Raw genomic sequence first — 23,549 nt, 5'->3', positions numbered from 1 at the left:
CTAGTGTCGGACTAACTTTTGAAAAGCCGGATCCGGTCTCGATCCAATATCCGATAAGCAGTCATTTCCCTTAATTCGCACTCCGTCTCGGACGATTCGAACAAACTCGGTAACCCTGCACATATAAATAGCATCCCGCACTCTTAGGTTGCAGAAGAGTAGGCGTTGGGAGGAAGAAGAGGAAGGGGAAGATCGAAGCTATTTCAGAGATGGCGTACGCCTCGCGTTTTCTTAGCCGCGCCAGAATGGTAACTCTTTTCCTCTTGTTCCCTCCTCGTTGTTTTCACGCCACCATTTCTCCGATATTCAGGGTGCGATCGTCGCGAAAATTCTACGGTTTTCTTTCTCTTCGGGTATTGATTGGGGCATTCGTCCTTTTTTTCCTTCGCATTTGGAAGTTTGATTCGGATTCTTTTCTTTTCCTGCCATTTTTGCGTGAATTTATGAGAGGGTGAAGGATGGAATGATGGATAGCCTCTGCATCGGCCTGGTATGGGCTAAACGCTTGTTCTGATCGTTGTAAACATGCAAAGATACGCATATTTTGGGATTTCAGATCAATCGTTGAAGAAATTAAACTTCAAATTGCTGGAAACGCCAGTCAGATTCACTGATTTCGCCCATTGCATGTCAAGACAACTATTCCAGAAAAGTGGAATAAGTTGGGAACTTTTATTTGCGGTCCATTGCAATTTTGGAACTTATGCTGAAAACTATGACAAATTGAGAACTTACGTTTTTGCTCCATAATGCAGTTTTCCAAGGCATACCAGTTTTTTGGACGAGTAGGAGTGGTGTCCTTCGTTTCAACACGTATGTATCAATAGCAATTTCTAGAAACGATCAATCTTTTCGATTTATAACCTGAAGAAACGGTTTCCTACATGAAGACCTGGTCCCGCTGGCTCACATTGCCATACATACCGTCGTTATGCTGGTGGCGTAAAACTCTGAGGCTGGAAAACCTTAATTAAATTGAAAAAAGAAAACTGGAAATGATCGATTGACATGTGGAAAATGGAATGTTAAGCGACCATCCCTAAGGAACCCTGCCCAACACCTATTTTACTATGAGTATTATTTCTTTGTTCTCTCTCTCTCTCTCTCTCTCTCTCTGTGTGTGTGTGTGTGTGTGTGTGTGTGTGTGTGTGTGTGTTTAAATATCTTTTCTTCTTTCTAACTGAAACATATTTTTGTGTTTTTTCTACATAATATTTTCCCGCAAAGATACTTGGATATTTTATTCTTAAACTACATGAACGTGAAGGGCAACAAATCATAGAGGAATTTCACGTGGTTACTCTTTTTAATTGTTAATATCTATTTTGGGGGACTTTGGGTTTTTCTATTTAAAGGTGAATTCAGTAAAGCTAGAATAAGAATTTTAAATGGCTGGTATGTGTGAATTTTAATATATGTGGTGCTTGAGGTTTCAAGTTTTATGGCATTGTTGAAATAAAGGTATCACGACAACAAGAAAAGGGCACACACCACACACAAAACACAATGGTGTAACGTGGTTTGACTCTTAACAGAGTCTACATCCATGGCTCTCAAGATACTCTTACTCTCTATTATCGTGAGGAGAGGTTTCATTTATATTTATATCAAAACTGTTACAACTTGATATACATGCCTTTTGTCTCTCCTTTATGGTAGGGATATCATCATCACCTTCCATTTTCTCTTCCTTAGATGTAGGGATGATTTTCTTATCTTTGGAAGTTTCCTTCAGTTGGAAGCAGTGTTGTGAGAAGCGTTGAGGCGTAGCGAGGCGCTCCACCAAAAACCGAGGCGAGGTGTAAGCCTCGAGGCGTAAAGCGTATGCCTCAAATAATTTTTTTAAAACTTTAAAAAAATTATAAAAATATCTAAAAATATAAATAAATAAAGAAATGCTTTAATGATGAAATAACAACCAATAAGAAATAGAAAATCTCAAATAAGTACTAAAAAATATGAGGTTAACATATAAAAGTAACTAAAAACTGATTAAATAACTGGAAAATATATGAGATTAACCAAAAAAAGTTAAAATATACTAAGAAACTATGTCACATGGGTGCGGGTGTGGGTGTGGGTGTGGGTGCGGGTGCAGGGATTCGGCACTTCCAAAAAAACCGGGTGCGGGGGTGAGGCAGGGGCAAAAATGTAAAAAAAATATATATATATATATAGTGTATATGTATGAATGCATGGTAGCTGTTAAGGTCCATGACATTTATGCCCAACTTACATTTTACCATTTTTTTATCTTATATGGTTGTCCCCAGATGGTATACCTATCGAGGCTTGGAAATGCTTGGGAGAGAAAGGTTTAGAATGGTTGACAAATCTTTTTAACTTGATTTGGCGAACAAATAAGATGCCTAATGAGTGGAGGAAGAGTACTTTGGTGCCTTTATATAAGAATAAGGGTGATATACAAGATTGCACAAACTATCGTGGTATAAAACTCATGAGTCATACTATGAAACTTTGGGAGAGGGTGATTGAGTCTAGGTTGAGGAAGGTTGTCATGATATCGGAGAATCAATTTGGTTTTATGCCTGGAAGATCAACTATGAAAGCTATACATCTTCTTAGACAACTTATTGAAAGATATAGAGAAAGGAACAAAGATTTGCATATGGTTTTTATTGATTTAGAGAAGGCATACGATAGAGTACCTAGGGACGTTCTCTGGTGGACAATGATGAAGAAAGGTGTTTCTCTCAAGTACATTAGTATAATTAAAGATATGTATGAAGGAGTAGTAACCAATGTCCGCACTTGTGGAGGGGTGACAACCAATTTTCCGATAACGGTTGGGTTACATCAAGGATCTGCTTTAAGCCCTTTCCTATTTGCGATAGTGATGGATGAGCTTACGAGATCAATTCAAGAAAATGTACCGTGGTGTATGTTGTTTGCTGATGATATTGTTTTGATTGATGAGTCTAGAGCTGGGGTTAATGCTAAGTTAGAATTATGGAGACAGACATTGGAAGCTAGAGGTTTTAAGTTGAGTAAGAGTAAGACTGAATATATGGAATGTCGGTTTAGTAAGCAACGAAGTAGTGATGGGAGTGTAGTGAAGCTTGGTGAGCAAGATATACCGGTGAATGATTATTTCAAATATTTGGGATCCATCATTCAAAAGTATGGAGAAATTGATGGAGATGTAAATCATAGGATAAAGGTTGGGTGGATGAAATGGAAAAGTGCTACTGGAGTGCTGTGCGATCGTAGAATGCCATTGCGGTTGAAGGGAAAGTTTTATAGGACGACTATTAGACCCGCTTTACTTTATGGTACGGAATGTTGGGCTGCCAAGAGACATCATATTCAAAAAATGAGTGTAGCTGAGATGCGGATGCTTAGATGGATGTGTGGAAATACAATAAAAGATAAGATTCGGAACGAAGAGATACGTAAGAAGGTAGGTGTTGCACCCATTGAAAATAAGATGCGAGAGAATCGTTTACGGTGGTTTGGACATATTCGGCGAAGGCCTAATGATGCTCCAGTTAGAAGGTTGGAGAAATGGGAAAATATATTAGTTAAAAGAGGTCGGGGTAGGCCTAGGAAGACTTGGATGGAGATGATAGGAAAGGATATGAATGCTTTGAACCTCACCGAGGACATGACATTGGATAGAAATGATTGGAGGAAAAGGATTCATGTGGAAGACCCAAAATGAATTTCTTTTTTGGTTCATATCGCTGACCCCAATTGTTTTGGGATGAAGGCGTAGTTGTTGTTGTTGTTGTTGTATGGTTGTCCCCAAAGATGAAAGTGATGAGTTGTGGAGCTTGATTCATTGTTTTTGCCCTTGCAGGAAGGAGGGTCCGGGGTCTCCCCCCGGCGCGGGTCCCGCTGTGCGGTCAGCGGGCGGGGGTCCGGGGGGCAGCGCCCCCCAAAGAATTTTTTTTAAATTCCACAGCCCATTTCATAGGGCAATTTTTTTTTTTTTTAAAAAAAATTCAAAAAAAATTGACAAAAATGACCCTAGGTGCGGTCTACGCACCCAGGGTCGGGTTGACCGCACCCGGTGCCGCACCCGCGTCGATGCGGGTGCGGCACCCTGCTAGCCGAATCCCTGTGACATAGCTAAGAAACTGATTACATAACTGAAATAACTGTAAAATATATGAGATTAACCTAAAAAAGTTAAAATATGTGAGATTATTCTAAAAAATATGAGATCAACATATAAAAGTAACTAAAAAAATGATTACATAACTGGAAAATATATGAGATTAACCAACAAAAGTTAAAATATATGAGATTATTCTAAAAAATATGAGATTAACATATAAAAGTAACTAAAAAACTGATTACATTACTGGAAAATATATGAGATTAACCAACAAAAGTTAAAATATACTAAGAAATTGATTACATAACTGAAACAACTGCAAAATATATGAGATTAACCTACAAAAGTTAAAATATATGAGATTATTCTAAAAAATATGAGATTAACATATAAAAGTAACTAAAAAAATGATTACATAACTGGAAAATATATGAGATTAACCAACAAAAGATAAAATATACTAAGAAACTAATTACATAACTGGAAAATATATGAGATTAACCAACAAAAGTTAAAATATATGAGATTATTCTAAAAAATATGAGATTAACGTATAAAAGTAACTAAAAAACTGATTACATAACTGGAAAATATACGAGATTAACCAACAAAAGTTAAAATATATTAAGAAACTAATTACATAACTGAAATAACTGAAAAATATACGAGATTAACCAACAAAAGTTAAAATATAGTAATATACTAAGAAACTGATTACATAACTGAAATAACTGGAAAATATATGAGATTAACCTACAAAAATCTTGTGGATCATGTCTCAGACATCTTGTTGTAAAAAAAAAAATTTGCACCTCAGGCTTGCGCCTTGAGGCACAGAGGGCCTTGCCTCAAGGCGAGGCACGCCTTTTGCGCCTCAAGGCACGTTTTCGATAACACTGGTTGGAAGTCTACAGGTTTTGAATTTTTCTTATCAATACTGATCATCTTTATCTCCTTCCCGCCATGTTCACATTTGTTTGGCTTGTGATTCTTGATCCATTCCATCTTTTCTGCACTAATATCCGAATACACCTTAACTGTTGATTATCAAAAGAGTGCAAAACAGTACTGCCTACCTTTGAAGATGTTGGTGACCAAGGTTATTTAGTAGTAGATGGAGCATATGGAATAAGTACTGAACTGCCTTGATAGGTGCTGATCACAGGAGGAAGCAAACACGAGGTCAAGGTTTGCAACTTCTGTTGGAGGTAGTCTTTGTCTTAGACTTTCACCAGGGCAAATTTTACAGTTATCCCAATGAAATGCCTTTACATCTGTATTCAAATATGTTTTTGACGTCAACAAGGAACCCTACATCGAACTTAATCTAGGGAACACATGGTAGAAAATTCAATGGCATGCTCATGGTAATCATCTCTCCACCTAACTGGTAAATACTGACAAACCATGTGTGAAGGGCCCCATCTGTGTTGCAGAAAAATTGAGAGGATGGTGGATGTTCAATACTGCAACTGAAAATTGGAGCAAAGTGTTTGTTAAGGCTGCAGAAGTTGACTTTCAACAACAACAACAACTACGCCTTCATCCCAAAACAATTGGGGTCAGTGATATGAACCAAAAAAGAAATTCATTTTGGGTCTTCCACATGAATCATTTTCCTCCAATCATTTCTATCCAACGCCATGTCCTCGGTGAGGTTCAAAGCATTCATATCCTTTCCTATCATCTCCATCCAAGTCTTCCTAGGCCTACCCCGACCTCTTTTAACTAATATATTTTCCCATTTCTCCAACCTTCTAACTGGAGCATCATTAGGCCTTCGCCGAATATGTCCAAACCACCGTAAACGATTCTCTCGCATCTTATTTTCAATGGGTGCAACACCTACCTTCTTACGTATCTCTTCGTTCCGAATCTTATCTTTTATTGTATTTCCACACATCCATCTAAGCATCCGCATCTCAGCTACACTCATTTTTTGAATATGATGTCTCTTGGCAGCCCAACATTCCGTACCGTATAGTAAAGCGGGTCTAATAGTCGTCCGATAAAACTTTCCCTTCAACCGCAATGGCATTCTACGATCGCACAACACTCCAGTAGCACTTTTCCATTTCATCCACCCAACCTTTATCCTATGATTTACATCTCCATCAATTTCTCCATACTTTTGAATGATGGATCCCAAATATTTGAAATAATCATTCACCGGTATATCTTGCTCACCAAGCTTCACTACACTCCCATCACTACTTCGTTGCTTACTAAACCGACATTCCATATATTCAGTCTTACTCTTACTCAACTTAAAACCTCTAGCTTCCAATGTCTGTCTCCATAATTCTAACTTAGCATTAACCCCAGCTCTAGACTCATCAATCAAAACAATATCATCAGCAAACAACATACACCACGGTACATTTTCTTGAATTGATCTCGTAAGCTCATCCATCACTATCGCAAATAGGAAAGGGCTTAAAGCAGATCCTTGATGTAACCCAACCGTTATCGGAAAATTGGTTGTCACCCCTCCACAAGTGCGGACATTGGTTACTACTCCTTCATACATATCTTTAATTATACTAATGTACTTGAGAGAAACACCTTTCTTCATCATTGTCCACCAGAGAACGTCCCTAGGTACTCTATCGTATGCCTTCTCTAAATCAATAAAAACCATATGCAAATCTTTGTTCCTCTCTCTATATCTTTCAATAAGTTGTCTAAGAAGATGTATAGCTTTCATAGTTGATCTTCCAGGCATAAAACCAAATTGATTCTCCGATATCATGACAACCTTCCTCAACCTAGACTCAATCACCCTCTCCCAAAGTTTCATAGTATGACTCATGAGTTTTATACCACGATAGTTTGTGCAATCTTGTATATCACCCTTATTCTTATATAAAGGCACCAAAGTACTCTTCCTCCACTCATTAGGCATCTTATTTGTTCGCCAAATCAAGTTAAAAAGATTTGTCAACCATTCTAAACCTTTCTCTCCCAAGCATTTCCAAGCCTCGATAGGTATACCATCTGGGCCAACTGCCCTTCTTGATTTCATTTTCTTCAAAGCCTCTGCAATTTCTTTCTTTTGAATCTTGCGCATGAAGTCACGATTTATCTCATGAAAAGGAATGGAGAAGTCTCCAAGATCTTGAGCATGACTATCATTAAATAGCTTATCAAAATAATCTTTCCATCTCTCCTTAATCTCCTCATCTTTGACTAAAACCCTTTGCGTTTCATCTTTGATACATCTAACCATACCCAAATCCTTCGATTTCCTATCTCTCATCTTTGCAAGCCTATAAATATCCTTCTCGCCTTCTTTGGTATCCAACTTGTCATAAACCTCCTTATATACCTTAGCCCTCGCGTTTCGAACAACTTTTTTAGCTTCCTTCTTTGCTATCATATACTTCTCCAAATTCTCATTATCACGACTCTTACTTAGATTTCTATAACACTCTTTTAACCTTAATAGCTAATATGACATCCTCGTTCCACCATGATGTATCCTTACCTAGTGGTGCACCGCCTTTAGACTCACCCAATACCTCCTTAGCTACTTTTCTCATACCACCCGCTATCTTATTCCACATTGATTCTGAATCCTCCTCGAGACACCAATCAACTTCCTTAACTACCTGCTCTACAAACATTCCTTGTTTAGCTCCTTTCAGTGCCCACCACTTAATTCTAGGATCTATCCTATGTCTATCCCTTTTGCGGCATTGTCTAATTCTAAGATCTAAAATTAAGACTCTATGTTGTGTAGCTACACTTTCTCCTGGTATAACCTTACAATCGATGCAACAACCCCTATCTCTCTTTCTAAGTAGGAAAAAATCTATCTGACTCGTATTAACCCCACTTTTAAATGTTACTAGGTGAGACTCCCTCTTCCTAAACCAAGTGTTTGCTAAGATCATATCATAGGACAAACAAAAATCTAAAATCCTTTCTCCACTTTCATTTCTTTCTCCTATACCATATCCTCCATGGATATTCTCAAATCCCTCCCTACTAATGCCTACATGTCCATTAAGGTCACCGCCGATGAAAAGCTTTTCTCCATAAGATGTCTCTTGTACTACTCCATCTAAATCTTCCCAAAATTGATGCTTAATGGAATCATCTAAACCTACTTGAGGTGCATAAACACTAATAATATTAATAATATCCGTACCTAATACTAATTTAATAAGTAAAATTCTATCACCCTTCCTACGGACCTCAACTACATTATCTATAAACTGACGACTCATAACAATCCCTACTCCATTCCTATTCCTATTTATTCCTGTATACCAAATCTTATATCCCCAAGGTTCTATCACTTTAGCTTTCTCACCTACCCATTTGGTCTCTTGAAGACATAAAATATCAATCTTTCTCCTACACATAACATCTACTAACTCTACCAACTTACCAGTTAAAGACCCTATGTTCCAAGTGGCTAACCTAATTTTATGGTCTTGGACTAACTTCTTTACCCCCACCCGTCCAACAAAGTGAGGGAACCCTTGCCTATTTGACACCACACCCGGGCGCCGGTGTGACGCGTCGCTTCTGGGCGACGACCTAGCAACCCTTGCACATTTATCACTGCCTCCGGGCCTAGAGAGTACAGCGCGTCGCTCAGTAGGGAACGCCCCAACGAAATTCTCATATTGGTTCATTTTCATAGGATATGACAAAGTTTTTATGCTGGCTGTCACAGGCCTACCGCAACCCTCCTCCTTTATCCGGGCTTGGGACCGGCAGTGTATAACTGCAGAAGTTGACTTTATATATATATATTTGATTTGGTCATGTTTATAGGTTTTCTGAAATTTTGTCATATGTGATCTATAGCTTGTCAATAATTTTAATAGATCTAAGGTTTCTTGTAAAGAAAATAAGCTATATCCGCCGGTAAAATGGATGATCAGCTGACAAGGGGAATGCCTTTCCAAGAGCATTATTTCATGTTTTCCGTGCATTTCCCTTACTCAAGGAAGCTATTTGTATTAGCTTGGTGAGGAGAGGAGAATATCTGTTAAAATATGTGTATTATCGACATTTGTAATCTCGTATATATTTATATTCATATATATATAGATATATATACATATATATCTATATATATATATGTATGTATATATATATCTATATCTATATATATATGAATATAAATATATATACTTTATTTCACCCAAAAGGGTATTTCTGTAAATTCCTGTTTTACGCATATTCCATTTTGGAATAATGCTTGTAATTTTTATTTTTATTTTTCTTCTTTATTTTTCTTCTTTTTCCCTTTTTATTTTTTGGCTTTTGCGCCACATAGGGAGGCTCCCCAAAGAGTCGTTGGGGAGCCTCCAACGGTCACATATGTGACCGTTGGGGGCTCCCAACGACTCTCTTGGGAGCCCCCTTTGTGGCTCCTTCTTATGCTTATAAATAGGGGCCTCTCCCCTTTGTATTTTGGTATCCTAGAGGGAGCTTATGCTCCATTGTAATGGGGTTTTTACCCCTTCTCCATTATTCTTCAATGATATGCAACTTATGACTTTATGTCATATTTTTCCCTTTTTATGGGTTTTATGTGTTAGCACATTATGTGCTTATGTTGTTTCCCTTTAATGGGTATATTTGCACTTCACGTGCATAAGTATGGGTTCATTATTGAACCCAATGTATTCCAAGTCACTTTCTAACATGGTATCAGAGCGAGGTCACGATGGGGTTGTCCTTTGGTGCAACGGAAAGCGTGTCGCTCAAGAAATGGTGAAGTATTCATTGTTTTTCCTTTTTGCTTTGAAGTTATTCGGTATGTATCCCTTTTCTTAAAATATTATGCATTTGAAAATATGTTTCTTTCATATAGTTTGTTCGTTTAATGGTTATGATAGTTGAATTATGTCTTTTCACATTTCGTGTGCTCGTATATTTTAAAATTATCTCCCTCAAATTTGGTGAACTTGTTTGTTGTTCAAATATATAATTTGTGTTTATCGAACTACTCATCGCATATAATAGCAATTTATGTTTTTTTTTTAAATTACCTTCAATTATGTGAGATTTATAATTCCTACATAACTATCTCATGATTGACCTATAAGTTAATTTTTAAAATTATATATATGATTTCTTGCTAAAGTAATGATCTTTGCTTAAAATTTCTTAACTCTCATATGAACCCATATTTGATTTGAGTTCCTCTTTTGATTATAAATTTTAGTGCATTTTTTGAAAAATTTGATATAATCCTTATATGAAAATCTCTCACATCTAAAAATCTTTGTTGAATCCTAAAAGTAGTTCTTGTTAATGATAACTTATAAGAACTCCTAAAAGTTTTTCAATGTTTCTTTTTTTTTGAAAAATTGTTTATGATAAACCATTAGGAAAGATTTTTTAAAAAGGAATTTCTCACACTACATAGAGTGCATAGTTCATCTTTTGCATCCTTTTGATATAAATGATTTCATTTTTCATCTTTATAAACTTGTTGGTTTGTATTTTTCATAAGGTTTCGAAACCTCTTAATAATATCTTTTAAAAATGCCTACATTGACCACAATATGGTTTTTCTTTGTCCTCAATTGCAATTGTTAAATTTTGAGAATTTCAAGCATTGCTCTTTTTATAAAGTGCATACTTGCTCACTTTTGTGTATTTTTGTGTTTTGTGCACATTTGTTTCTCAAATATTTGCGCTTGTATGCATTCCCTCTTTTTTATGAAATACATGCCTTAGTGCATGTTTGTTTACACCTTGGTGTGTATTTGTTCAAGTATTGTATGAGTGCCTTCGTGCACATCTTTCATAAAGCCTTTTGTGCTCACATGTGTATTGTCTCTTCGTAGACATTTTTACATTATGGAGCCTTTATGCACATTTATTTTTGTGAAAAATATAATGAATTTAGATATTGAGTCCTTTTTAAATCATTGTAAGTGCTTTTAGCACTTTGAATGTTTCTGCATATCTCATCACAATCAAAGGTTTTTTAAAATTGTTGTATGGGATTTAATCCCAAATTTATAAATTTTCAAGTGCTTGAAATATTCATTCCTTGAGTATTGTGTTAAAACCTTCTTTGTGAACCATTACGGTTCTTATGATTTCTTTGATTAAAAGCTTGATTGTCTTGATGAATTCTTTATGTTGTGTTTATTGCTTAATAAGTCCTTTTTGGTATAAATGACTTGTTTGAAGATTAAGCATAATTTGTGTTTATGCAAAATTGTTGTTATAAAGCACATTATTGATTATTGGACCTTTTGATTCAATTTTTTAATCGGTCCTCTTTTCTTTATTCCTTAAGTGTTTATTGCCTTTTTGTGGCATTTTTATTTGTCCATCACATGTTATTTAATGCATCTTCTATTTGGCCTTATTATTATATTAGAGATGTTTGTTGAGGTGAGTTATGGGCACCTCGTGTTATATCTTTTTTGTTTGTCCACCTTCCATATTATAGATGGTTGTTGATGTGAGTTATGGGCACCTTGGGACTCTAAAATGATTTGTTGTATGATCTCTAATTATGAGTGTGTCACTCATTTTTTCTCTTGTGGACATTGATATTATGGATGCTTCTATGTAAATATGATGGACATATGATGTTTTAAAACCTTAAAAGTTTTAAGGTATATTAAATCAAGGGTTTTGGGATTATTGCCCAACCTTTTCTTGTTTATGAATCTTATGAGTGCATTTGCACATTTATGATTTTGTGTTCTTGTGTTTTTGCACAAGTATTCTAAGTGTTCTTGGTGTGTGTATGTTCACACATTTGCTCTCAAGAATTTTATTTTATCGATTATAGTATCTTGTTGAAGATATTTTTTACATGCATGTTATTGTTATAAGAATTCATTTTAAAAGGAGTATTGTTTTATTCGAGGTTTATTTTCATTACAAGTTTATTGCCTCAAAAGTCTTTTCCTTTTATGCCCATTATCTAAGTGTCATCATATGTAGACAAGAATTTTATTACACCTTCGTGTGTTTTTAGCCCTTTGTTGGCTTTTGCTCTCTTGGTCTAGTAGCTGAACACACTTGTCTTGAGTGTTTTTATATGTAGACAAGGCACGTTAATTCACACCATGGTGTGTGATTTTTAGCCTATGTCGGCATTTGTGTCCTTGTTCTAGTCGCTTTAGATGTATGCCCATGGTTGGCTTATTTCACTCATTTCAAGTGCTATCATATGTAGACAAGAGATGTATTATGTTTTAGCCCATGGTTGGCTTATTACTCTTGTTCTAGTAGCTGAACATACTTGGTTTTAAGTGTATTTTTTACGTAGACAAGAGATACTTTTTAGTCCATGTTGACATGTATTCTCTTGTTCTTGTCGTAGATGCACTTATTTCAAGTATTATTATATGTAGACAAGAGGTTCTTTTACACACCTTTGTGTGTGTCTTTGGCCTTTAATGGCTTTATATTCTTGATCTAGTAGCTTATACACTTGATTTATGGGTTTTGGAGGACTAATGAGGAAGATGTTTGTAATGGATAAACTATTGTTGAAATTTGCAAAATTTCATTCATGACTTGTGTTTTTCAAGCAAATCATATTTTTGATAAGCATATCAAGTTGATTTCTTAGCATTTAATCTATATATTAAGTGCTTATGGTTTTTGCCACCCTTATATGCAAAATGTGTATTAAGTATGTCTTTCATAAGTGATTTTAAAACCTTGTGAACTCTTGGGTTTATTTTGCCTAAAGTATGCTTGGAGACTTTGTTTCTCTTGTTTGGCACTTCATTAAATGTTTGAAGCATGTTCATTAATGAGTTCTTTGAGTATTAATTCATTTCATGATAAGTATATATGCATATGCTCTTTATGGCCTTTTTGGGCCCTCATTCAATAATGTTTATGTATATCATGCCTCTTCGTAGGCTTATTGTGGTGTCCCTTAGTGGCCCATTTTGTTATTCCCCATTATGGGGTTATATTTATCCAATATTGGACCTTATGAATGCATTATGCATTCTTGCAATTTATTTCTGCATAATTTGCTTCCGCTCATTTTGTTTTAACATGATGTATGATTTTGAATCTTTGGTGTTATTTCTGCATAATTTGCATAACTTCTAACATGTGTCATCCATAATTATGTTAGTTAGAAATGTTCCATTTGAGTAAAAGTGCAAAGATATGTTTTACTTGTTTCTTTGTTGTTTTTCTACAGGATCGCTAAGATGTGGAACGTTAGGTACATCATGGATTCGATCGATGGTGAATTGGATTTGAAGACCTAGCTCAACTGTCATGAAGATGGAGCTTTTTCCTTAAAGATTTTTTGAAGAATTGGACTTTGTTTCAAGACTTCCCTCTGTTTTGAAGAAATGTTTTTCCAAACTTTCGGGTTTTTCCCCGCAAAGTTTGAGGGGGGATGTTAAAATATGTGTATTATCGACATTTGTAATCTCGTATATATTTATATTCATATATATATAGATATATATACATATATATCTATATATATGTATGTATATATATATCTATATATATATATATGAATATAAATATATATACTTTATTTCACCCAAAAGGGTATTTCTGTAAATTCCTGTTTTACGCATATTCCATTTTGGAATAATGCTTGTAATTTTTATTTTTATTTTTCTTCTTTATTTTTCTTCTTTTCCCTTTTTATTTTTTGGCTTTTGCGCCACATAGGGAGGCTCCCCAAAGAGTCGTTGGGGAGCCTCCAACGGTCACATATGTGACCGTTGGGGGCTCCCAACGACTCTCTTGGGAGCCCCCTTTGTGGCTCCTTCTTATGCTTATAAATAGGGGCTCTCCCCTTTGTATTTTGGTATCCTAGAGGGAGCTTATGCTCCATTGTAATGGGGGTTTTTACCCCTTCTCCATTATTCTTCAATGATATGCAACTTATGACTTTATGTCATATTTTTCCCTTTTTATGGGTTTTATGTGTTAGCACATTATGTGCTTATGTTGTTTCCCTTTAATGGGTATATTTGCACTTCACGTGCATAAGTATGGGTTCATTATTGAACCCAATGTATTCCAAGTCACTTTCTAACAATATCATCTCATGGGGTTCTACTAATATATCGGAAGATGTTTCTTATTTTTACCTGTATACAGATACATTTCACTTGAAATTTTGTATACTTAATTATTATTTTTATAGTAAATATGTGTAGAAACTACATAATCATCTTAAACTGATGCAGAAAGCATAATTCATAAGAAGTTACAATAATAGCACAAAGACCAGGAAGAAATGCATATGTGCAATGGTGTACGAATTCGCATTTTCTTATAGTAATAAGGACCAATCAATGTCTGGCACTTGTACACGGATGCTTCTAAACACTTTACTTTTTAACATAGTAAGTGTCCAAGAAAAAATGGACAATTGGTGTTGCATGTCGGACACCTTGCATGTCTTAGATACAAAGTGTCTGATTTCCGACATTTCATGCAACCTTGTTTAGGCCTTTGTTTCTCCGTATATTTTCATTGAGTACTCCAGAAAATGAGTTGGCATGCCCCTTTACTATACAGAAAGGACTTGGCCTCTCTCTCTCTCTCTCTATATATATATATATATATATATATATATATATATATATATATATATATAGCCGTGTTCATGTATCTAGTTTTTCAAAACCTGCTATTTCTGTTCATATTCGTGTCTGACACTGTGTCAGTGTCCATGTAATGTAGATCCTAACCATCCAGTTATCTCATTCAAACCCAAGAGCCCTTTGAGTTTTGTAAAATTGAAAACAATACTTTTTTGTGTTTTTTGGTAGAATATGGGTCAAATTTTATCCACAAAATTGCATTAAATTAGAGAATTTGCAGTTGGTTTAGAATTTTGGAGTCTCTGCAATATAATAGAACTGCAATGTGACATGTGAATTGTGGTTACATATCCTTTATGGGCTTTGGAAGCACCTACTTTCTTGATTTAGAAGCAGCTTTCGAGCTGCAAGCTTTTAGGGATATATGGGCACGTCCCATGATCATGGATTTTTCGATTCGAACACACATTGGCTTTGGTAGTAAACTCGTAAATCTTCATTTTTGACAAATAAAGATGAATAAGAAAATGAAACTTTTTCCCTTTCTGTTTTGATTTAGAATGCTTACTAACTGTTACTTTAGTAAATAGCGTGTGTTTTATCATATCTCCGTTAAAAATGTAGGAGTTTTGTTATTGTTGGTTGCTCACTAATTAGTCAAACATTTCTGCGAAAATCATACTTCTGCTTCTAATGTCCTGCCATTTAGTACTGGTTCAAGCTATTTCACCCTCACACATTACAGTATCACAAATCTTGTTCCGCAGTTGTTAATTGTGCTGCTTTTGGTTTTAGGTTCCACAGGTGTGTGTTGGAAAAAGTAATTTGCAGCATGAAAGTGTGATACCAGTCCGTCACTTTTCCAAGGAAGCTGATCGCCCTGTTCTGAAAGGCGATGGTGAGCTGCTTGCCATATCATGAACATTTAATATATTGATCTCATTGTCTTGCTATTTGCTTAGCAATAATTGGTTAGTGATTTTCTTAGTTTGTGTACACAATCATTCTCTGAGGAGACTGGACATTTCTGGGTTTCTATTCTGGAGGCTTACATCCAATTCATAGAACCCTCTTGATTGTTCTCAGCAGAGAACTTTGATGCACAACTTTGTTGAATTTTCACTCGATGCCAAAACTTTATCAAAACAGGTAATAAGCCAAATCACTGATCTTCATTGATGAATTGCAACTTATAATTCATAAATATATTGCATCTGTGCAAGCTGCAAAAGTTTGCTAGATGACTTTATTTGGACAATAAATGTCTCTTGTCTAAATGGTAAATGACCTTATTAACACAAAAACGGGAGTACGTGCAAGTAAAAAAAATCTTATCCATTTATGGACCAAGATATGCATGATCGTGTAACTGTGCTACTTGGTTCTTGTTGGTTTCATTATTTGGTAATTTTCAGCACAAGTGATATATAGAAGTGTTATGTGGCCTCCCATGTAGTTATTAAGTTGGCACAATCAATTGATTTTTCATGCATTTTATTGTTATTGTCTGGTTTCTGATGTGTCTGATATCCTTCATGTTATGGAAGAGATGTTGAAGAACATCTTTTTTGAAGTTAAGAAGAAGTTTGAGACAGCCTTGGGGGTTCTACGAAAAGAAAAGGTAACCATTGATCCAGATGATCCTGCTGCGGTAGAGCAGTATGTCAAGGTTATGAAGACTGTGAGAGAAAAGTAAGTCCCATCTCTTGCTCATTACAAGGAGATGCTTGTCTTTCTTGCTCAGTTACTTGTTCTAACTTCTTATGAAATAAAACATTATTCTAATGCTTTGTCTCAAGATCAGGACATTATTATGATAGTTCCTCTCAAGAGCATTGGTGTAAGTTTTATGAAATGGATTTTTAAAAAGATATTTTTGATAAAAAAAGTTTGTGAAAGCCCGACACCAAATAATAAAAACCGGCTCACACTAAGGTGAGATCCGGGTCGAACTTAGGGAACGGGAGAAGAAACTTTGTATTCCACATATTGACAAGCTTTATTGCCTTTAAAATAAAAATAACTAACTATTACAATGAATTACCCTATTGCAGAGGGCTCAAAAAGAATAATAGATGGCCTTATACAAACCCAAATTAATGAATTAAATAAACCTAATCTAAAAGAAAAGAAAAAAAGTGTTTTCAGTTGCTTGAGTCTTAATCCCTTTTATCTTCACTAGTATTCCTTTGCATATTGTTCTTGGACTTTATTGATAAAGGGTCTTCTCAAGGGCTCTCCTGAGGGGTTTGAAGGGCCTCTTGAGGGGACCTTTTTGGGCCCTCTGAGGGCTCTTCGATGGTACTTTTGAGGGCTTATCGCACGTCCAACCGCTTCCCTGCAAAATAAAAGCACAAAACAAAAAGAAAACCAAGAAAAACTAGACAAAAATTCAATGTTAGTTTGATAAAAAATCACAAAATAAGAATCTAAGTAACCTATAACAAACTAAGTGACACGTAAAGGAAAAACTTACATGCAACAAACTAAACCACTAAATGACAAAATAACAAACAAACTAAATAACAATAAATATACTAATTTATAACAACTAATTTAACAATCTAACTAAGAAAACAAGAAAATAAGCTAACCGACAATCAAGATTTGAACTATTATTAATTTAACTAAACAAGAAACATGTAATTCAAGAAACTAATTAATCAAATTCAAGATTCTAACTAATATGCTAACTACTTGAAATAAAGAAAATAACTAATAACTAAACTAATTAAACTACTAAGAAAGAAAGAGCTAACTGACTAACATACTAAATAAAAAAAAAATAAACAACTATCAAACTAATACCTAACAACTATATGTTGCATGGATAACCAATTAATTAACTAATACTATCTAACTGTATGAAAATACATCTAAACAAATCACTATGTTGAAACAATTACTAAAGAAACTGATATAATCTGCTTATTTAAATAACAATGACAAAAACAAAGAATCGACTATTGTATTTCTAATTCACTAATTGAAACAATTACTAAAGAAACTGATATAATCTGCTTATTTAAATAACAATGACAAAAACAAAGAATCGACTATTGTATTTCTAATTCACTAATCTAAACAAAATAAAAAATCAAGATTGAAATTAAACTAACTGACTGAACTAACATAGTAAAATAAATCTACACTAACTAATCTAATTCTGGATTTAGTAAATAACTAAAGTAAATTATCTAAACTAATTAATTAATATCGATGCAAAAACAAAAATTGGCTAATGCTGATTCAACTAAATCTAATTTAATTAAACAATCAAATTAACAACTAATTAAAATTAACGTGAATTAAACAAAACTAAAGCTGACTAAATAAATTTAAAACTGGAATTAATCTACAACTTAATCATGGTTAGACAAAATTTAATATCAACTACACTAATTAAATAAAACTCGATAATTGAAAGGAAGAACAAATCGGTTAAATAATTTTAATCTAATCTAATTAATTTTTAATTATTCTAATGCATTAAACTAACCACTTTTAAAAACAAACATAAAATATTAGATCTACTGCCGAAAATTAAAAAGGAATTGAAATTCTATAAAAATCCTAATCGGCTAGCATTAATTTAACTAAATAATTAAAATTACATAAAAATCGAATATTAAAAGTTATTCTAAATTAAATCTAGACTAAATCTAAAAATAACGAAACTCATAAAAACAAAGAAACTCTTCTACAACTAACGATCTATGTTGGCTTACTTGCAATGACATGACAAAAAAAACAAAACTAAACTACGTATATGCAATGCTAGATATATTATCTATCTATCTATCTATCTATATATATATATATATATTTTCCTTTTTCTTTTTGCAATGAATAAAAACAAGTAATCAAAACTAAATGAAACATGTAAACGAAAATTAAACTATGATATATGCCATGATGAAATATTATTCATGTATTCTACGGAAAAAAAATTAATCTAAATAATAAACTATGGAAAGATGGGGGAGAAGAAGCAAACCTCACGATTCGCCTCTGATGGAGGGGTTGAGAAGAAGCGATATTTTCTTTGAGCTGCACGTGCCTCCGACGATGGGGATAAGAAGAATCGGCGCCAGAAGCAAGACGAGAACAGGGGAGAAAGAGGAAGAGAATAGAGAGAACCGGTTGGGAACGAGAATGAGGAGGAAGGAAGAGGCACACATTTTTCCTCAAGAGGGAGATGCACCCTATGGCTGGAAAAAGACTTTTTATACTAAAAAATTAGGTCACACATTATTTTCAAAAAACTTCAATTAGTTTTCAAAATTTTCAAAAGAGTCAACTTAGAAAAACATGTTTTCAGAAAAGAGCATTTCTAAACAAATTAAAATATTAGTTGCACACTTTTAAACTAATTAGACTAATAATTAAAAAGTCCTAAACTAATCAAAACACTGAAAAACGCAGGGAAAGGTTTAAAAATGTGATTTTACCTTTATTTTGAATTTCAAAGCAGCTTCTAAAAAACACTGATAAGAATGAGTTTAATGCAATTTTTCGCTGGATCATGCATAAAAATATATGTATAAATGCAAAATATATGCATGATCAAGCATGATAAAGATGCGTATTAGATCACTTGATAGTTCAAATTAACACCTGAAGAAAAAAGATTTTGATTGAGATGTAGTTTATTATCTCAAACAGTTGCAAAAAGTCATTGGGTTTGGGTTGGACTATACTGACCTGGATGGAGTATTCCCAGATATTTAATCATAGGATTGTGATTCAGATTGGAGATAGGTTGGATGTAGAAGATTCAAAGTTTCAAACTGATTTGATCAGATCTAGTTTAGGTTATTGCAGATTCAAACCTTTTGTTTCAGATCTACTTTAGGCTATTTGTTCTGATTTGATCTGTCTGATCTTCAGCTAGTCACTAATGCTAGCAATATAAATGGTCCTGCCAAAACCTGATTGAAACCAAGCTTGGTGTCCAATACCTTATGGCTACTTATCTTCATGCCCGCTCCTATTTTGGTTTATCAAAAAGTAGTAGCATATTTATGCATGCATAGTTCCATGTGGATACATGAAACCTGTAAAAATTTTGGCCTTCAAGGAACCTGTTTGCTGGTATTGGTTACACATCACAATTCTAATTCTCTAGCCAGCTTGGAGATAAATTTTTTGTTTAATGTTTTTTTTTACCTCAGGGCAGACCTCTTTTCAGAATCACAAAGAATAAATTACACGATTCAGACACGGACACAGGGTACACCAGATGCCAGGACATATCTGTTGACATTGAAGGAGATACGAGTGAAGTATGTATCATTCTTCCTTTTTCGGACAATTTCTGCGTCTTTACCTCATGGAAATAATTGCATGAGTTTATCTGGACTCTGGAGGCATCAGCTGTTTTTTGCATATATTAAAATTTTACTACTTTGTAATCTGTGTTTGGTATGAGATGTTGATGTTCAACTTTGCAACCATTTATGGAACCTTGTAGGGGTTGTTTATGTGCCATGGGAACAGATCCATTTCCCATTTCTGTGGGCCCTACATGTTGCACATGAACATGGAATGTCTTTCCTCATGAAAGTCGCCCCCAAATCTATCAGTAGCCCTTCTTCCCTGCAGATATGCTTGCCAATGACCTGGGGTGGGGGTGTTGGACTCATTTTCCAAGAAAGGACAAATCTGCCCTTAGTGTTGGATATTTAGAAGTCCTAGAAGCATCACCATGAGGAACATATTCTGTCTTCTTTTTTTATCCTTAGTTCCTTTCTCTTCTTTCTTTCTTTCTTAAAAGGAAAAAATAAATCACATTTAGTGATACTGAATGCAATAATCTAATAGAGGGATGTTCTTGTTCAGGCGAGGACTCACTGATGATCTTGGTGCAGAGGCTATGATGATGGAAGCATTAGAAAAGGTTGAGAAAGAAATCAAGAAGCCACTTTTGAGGTCTGACAAGAAAGGAATGGCTCTCCTATTAGCAGAGTTTGATAAGATAAACAAGAAGTAAGTCTGTACAGTTGAGTGGGTCACATTGCAGCTTTTATGGTCCAGTGATATACCCTATGTCACATAGGTGCGGATGCAGGTGCAGGTATGGGTGCGGATGCGGCAATGCGGCACTTTAAAAAAACTTGGGTGTGGGGAGGATATATATGCATGTATATATATATATATATATATATATATATATATATATATATAGAGAGAGAGAGAGAGAGAGAGAGAGAGAGAGAGATGGACTTGATTAGGGTTAATTGAATCTACTTTTGGATAGAAATGGATCTCAGTCTATGTCACAGGGATTCGGCCAGACAGGTGCGGCACCCGCGTCGACGCGACGAGGGTGCGGCACCCGCGTCGACGCGACGAGGGTGCGGCACCCGGTGCGGTCAATGCACCCAGGGTCATTTTGGTCCATTTTTGTTTTTTTTTTAAAATTGCCCTATGAAATGGGCTGCGGAATTTAAAAAAAATCTTGGGGGGGGGGACCCCGACCCCCCTTCTCTCTCTCTCTCTCTCTATATATATATATATATTGCCGCACCCCCGCACCCAAGGTTTTTGAAAGTGCCGCACCCGCACTCGCACCCATGTGACATAGACCTCAGTGTGGTTGACTTCACCTAACACAAAGGAAGTTGTGTCCAAGTGTCGCACCCGCCTAGGTGCAACGCGGGTGCGGTGCCCTGTTAGAAGAGTCCGTGTGACAGGATATATACCATTTATTTTTGTGAGTGCAAGTTGCATTTTGCTTATTTGTGAGCTTGGCTACTTTATGAAATGAAATAAAAAAGGTCCATTACAGACTCACACGCAATGCCATCAGTAAGATTCTGGGCAACAATTTATTATAGGTCATAATTGTAAATAACAAGTAACAAATGAGTCCCCCAAAATAAATCTACGACACAAACTAAGATGGAGGTAACCATTAAGAAGGAATTACCTAATGGAATTATTGCATTATTCTAGCTTGCTTGGCCAGGAGAAATGAATGTTTTCAAGACGAATCTGGATAACTAATTGCTTCTTGCCAGGCTGATTCCCCACAGGTTCAAAGTTGGTGTGGAATCTGGTTAGGGTGACTGAAGCTTTCTTGGTTGCACAGTTGGAAGGTTTCTAGTAACTTCAAAGAAAACCATCTTGCTTTGGCAAACAGTCTGCACTATCGAATTAAAAAAAAAGCTTAAGATACCCAAAACCTGCATGTTTACTAAGTTTTTGTGTGGATTGGATTAATTTATACATGATCCTTTCCACTAAATGGTCCTTGACCATTATTTAATCCTGGTCTATTAGTTCTTTTTAACCATTTCAACATCCGGGAGAAAAAAGGTTTATATGCATGTGCGGAAATGCTCATTGTTATAGACATGCGCTTACACATCCTGTGAGAAACGCCAGTTGAAAGGTTCCTTTATTCATCTTGTTGTCCTGACTAGTGAGCTACTAGCAACTGACATGCATGCAGTTAGACAACATGCACATCCTCTTAAACTGCTGCTTGGGCTGTTGGGATAATTGTCCAGAACAGTAACCTGAGTGCAAGTATACACGTGCACAAACATATCTGCACGCTCACAGACATGCACAGTGATGTGTGTGACTATCCACCTGGGACAATTAAGATACTTGCCATTTGTATTGTCCTTTTATGCTTCTTATCTTTGTGTTCCAAAAGTAATGTGAGGGGAAACAAAAAGGTAGATATGTCTATATTGATCATTTGATTCATCTGGTTATCTCCAATGAGTAAAAAGCAGCTGGAAAATATGTTTAACATACAATGTTGTGACCCTTTTGTATGTATATATTTGTGTCAGGCTTGGCATCCGAAAGGAAGATCTGCCTAAATATGAAGAGCAATTGGAACTGAAAATAGCTAAAGCACAGTTGGAGGAGCTGAAGAAGGAAGCCCTTGAAGCAATGGAAACTCAGAAGAAGAGGTACCTCTTGGGCATCACTATGGTGCATGTTCCCGCTCTTTTCTTACAAGATGCACCATCTCCAGTATCACTACTTTTGTGTGTCAGCCTCATCACCATGAAGGCATTCCTGGTGGAATATGAACTTCAGTATTGAGTTCAAAATTGGATTCTTGGCATCCATACCTTGAATCAAGTTGCTATGTCCGCCATCCTACTCAATTTGAATAGTATAACTATGAGAAAGGTTGACAAAGCAGGAAATTGCTTGGACTGACCCATCAAGGAGCGATTTTGAGGTAGTTGATTCCCTAATCAAGCTTTTGTGGTCATCTAACGTGATCTTCCTCGAACACCTGAGCAAAACAGGATTTACAGTACATGCTGTAATCACTAATAACGCCGACGCCGTCGTAATTTTCTTTATGTTTTCCATGACCTTACATTATCATTTATTTCTTGTAGGGTGGAGTTCAAGGATGAGGAGATGGTTGATGTCAAGTCACTGGATATTCGAAACTTCATCTGAGACCTGATCCTGCATGGGTAACATATGATTTATGGCTCTCATTTTCTCCTATTTGTCACTACCATAGATTGAAATGCTTCCTGTTAGGCGTTGCAAGTTGCTATTTCTCATTCTCAATAATTTCATTCAGGAGGCTGATAGCTGATACCTTTTTGGAATGAAAAGAATAATTACTTTGTTAAAATCTGTATCAGAGGTTTTTGCTTTTCTATGGATATATTCATGGCGTTCCTGTTGCCTGCAGTTCTTCAACCATTGCTCTGGTGATGGTAATATGATCTTTGGTATCATGTCTCTACAAAACCACTTTTTTTTTTAAAGTTTTGTATTCACAAGCAAGCGGGGTTTAACACCCATGGGATTAGAACCTGAGACCCCTTGGTTAAGATAGTGGGACCTAACCATCCAGTTATTGTGTTTGACCCCAAAAGCCCTATTTCTACCTAAAAGGTTGAAAGAAACGAGAATGTGAAAAGGAAATGATGTTTGAC

At 35.5% G+C, this 23,549-nt stretch overlaps 1 protein-coding gene across 1 annotated transcript; it reads left to right on the top strand.

Annotated features, from left to right (window-relative positions):
* The first annotated feature begins 153 nt into the window (after positions 1 to 153).
* Positions 154 to 23,310, top strand: LOC149817373 (putative ATP synthase 24 kDa subunit, mitochondrial). The gene is made up of 7 exons (XM_089987730.1): positions 154 to 248; positions 15,415 to 15,517; positions 16,167 to 16,311; positions 19,794 to 19,904; positions 20,461 to 20,607; positions 22,428 to 22,550; positions 22,995 to 23,310. Exons 1-7 carry the CDS (start codon positions 210 to 212, stop codon positions 23,056 to 23,058), a joined length of 732 nt encoding a protein of 243 aa, XP_089843856.1. The 5' UTR covers positions 154 to 209; the 3' UTR covers positions 23,059 to 23,310.
* Positions 23,311 to 23,549: the final 239 nt, after the last annotated feature.

This window comes from Nuphar pumila, chromosome 14, assembly GCF_984573655.1.
Source record: "Nuphar pumila chromosome 14, dmNupPumi1.hap1.1, whole genome shotgun sequence".
Classification (NCBI taxonomy): Eukaryota; Viridiplantae; Streptophyta; class Magnoliopsida; order Nymphaeales; family Nymphaeaceae; genus Nuphar; species Nuphar pumila.
This window is presented reverse-complemented; position numbering and strand designations above follow the sequence as displayed.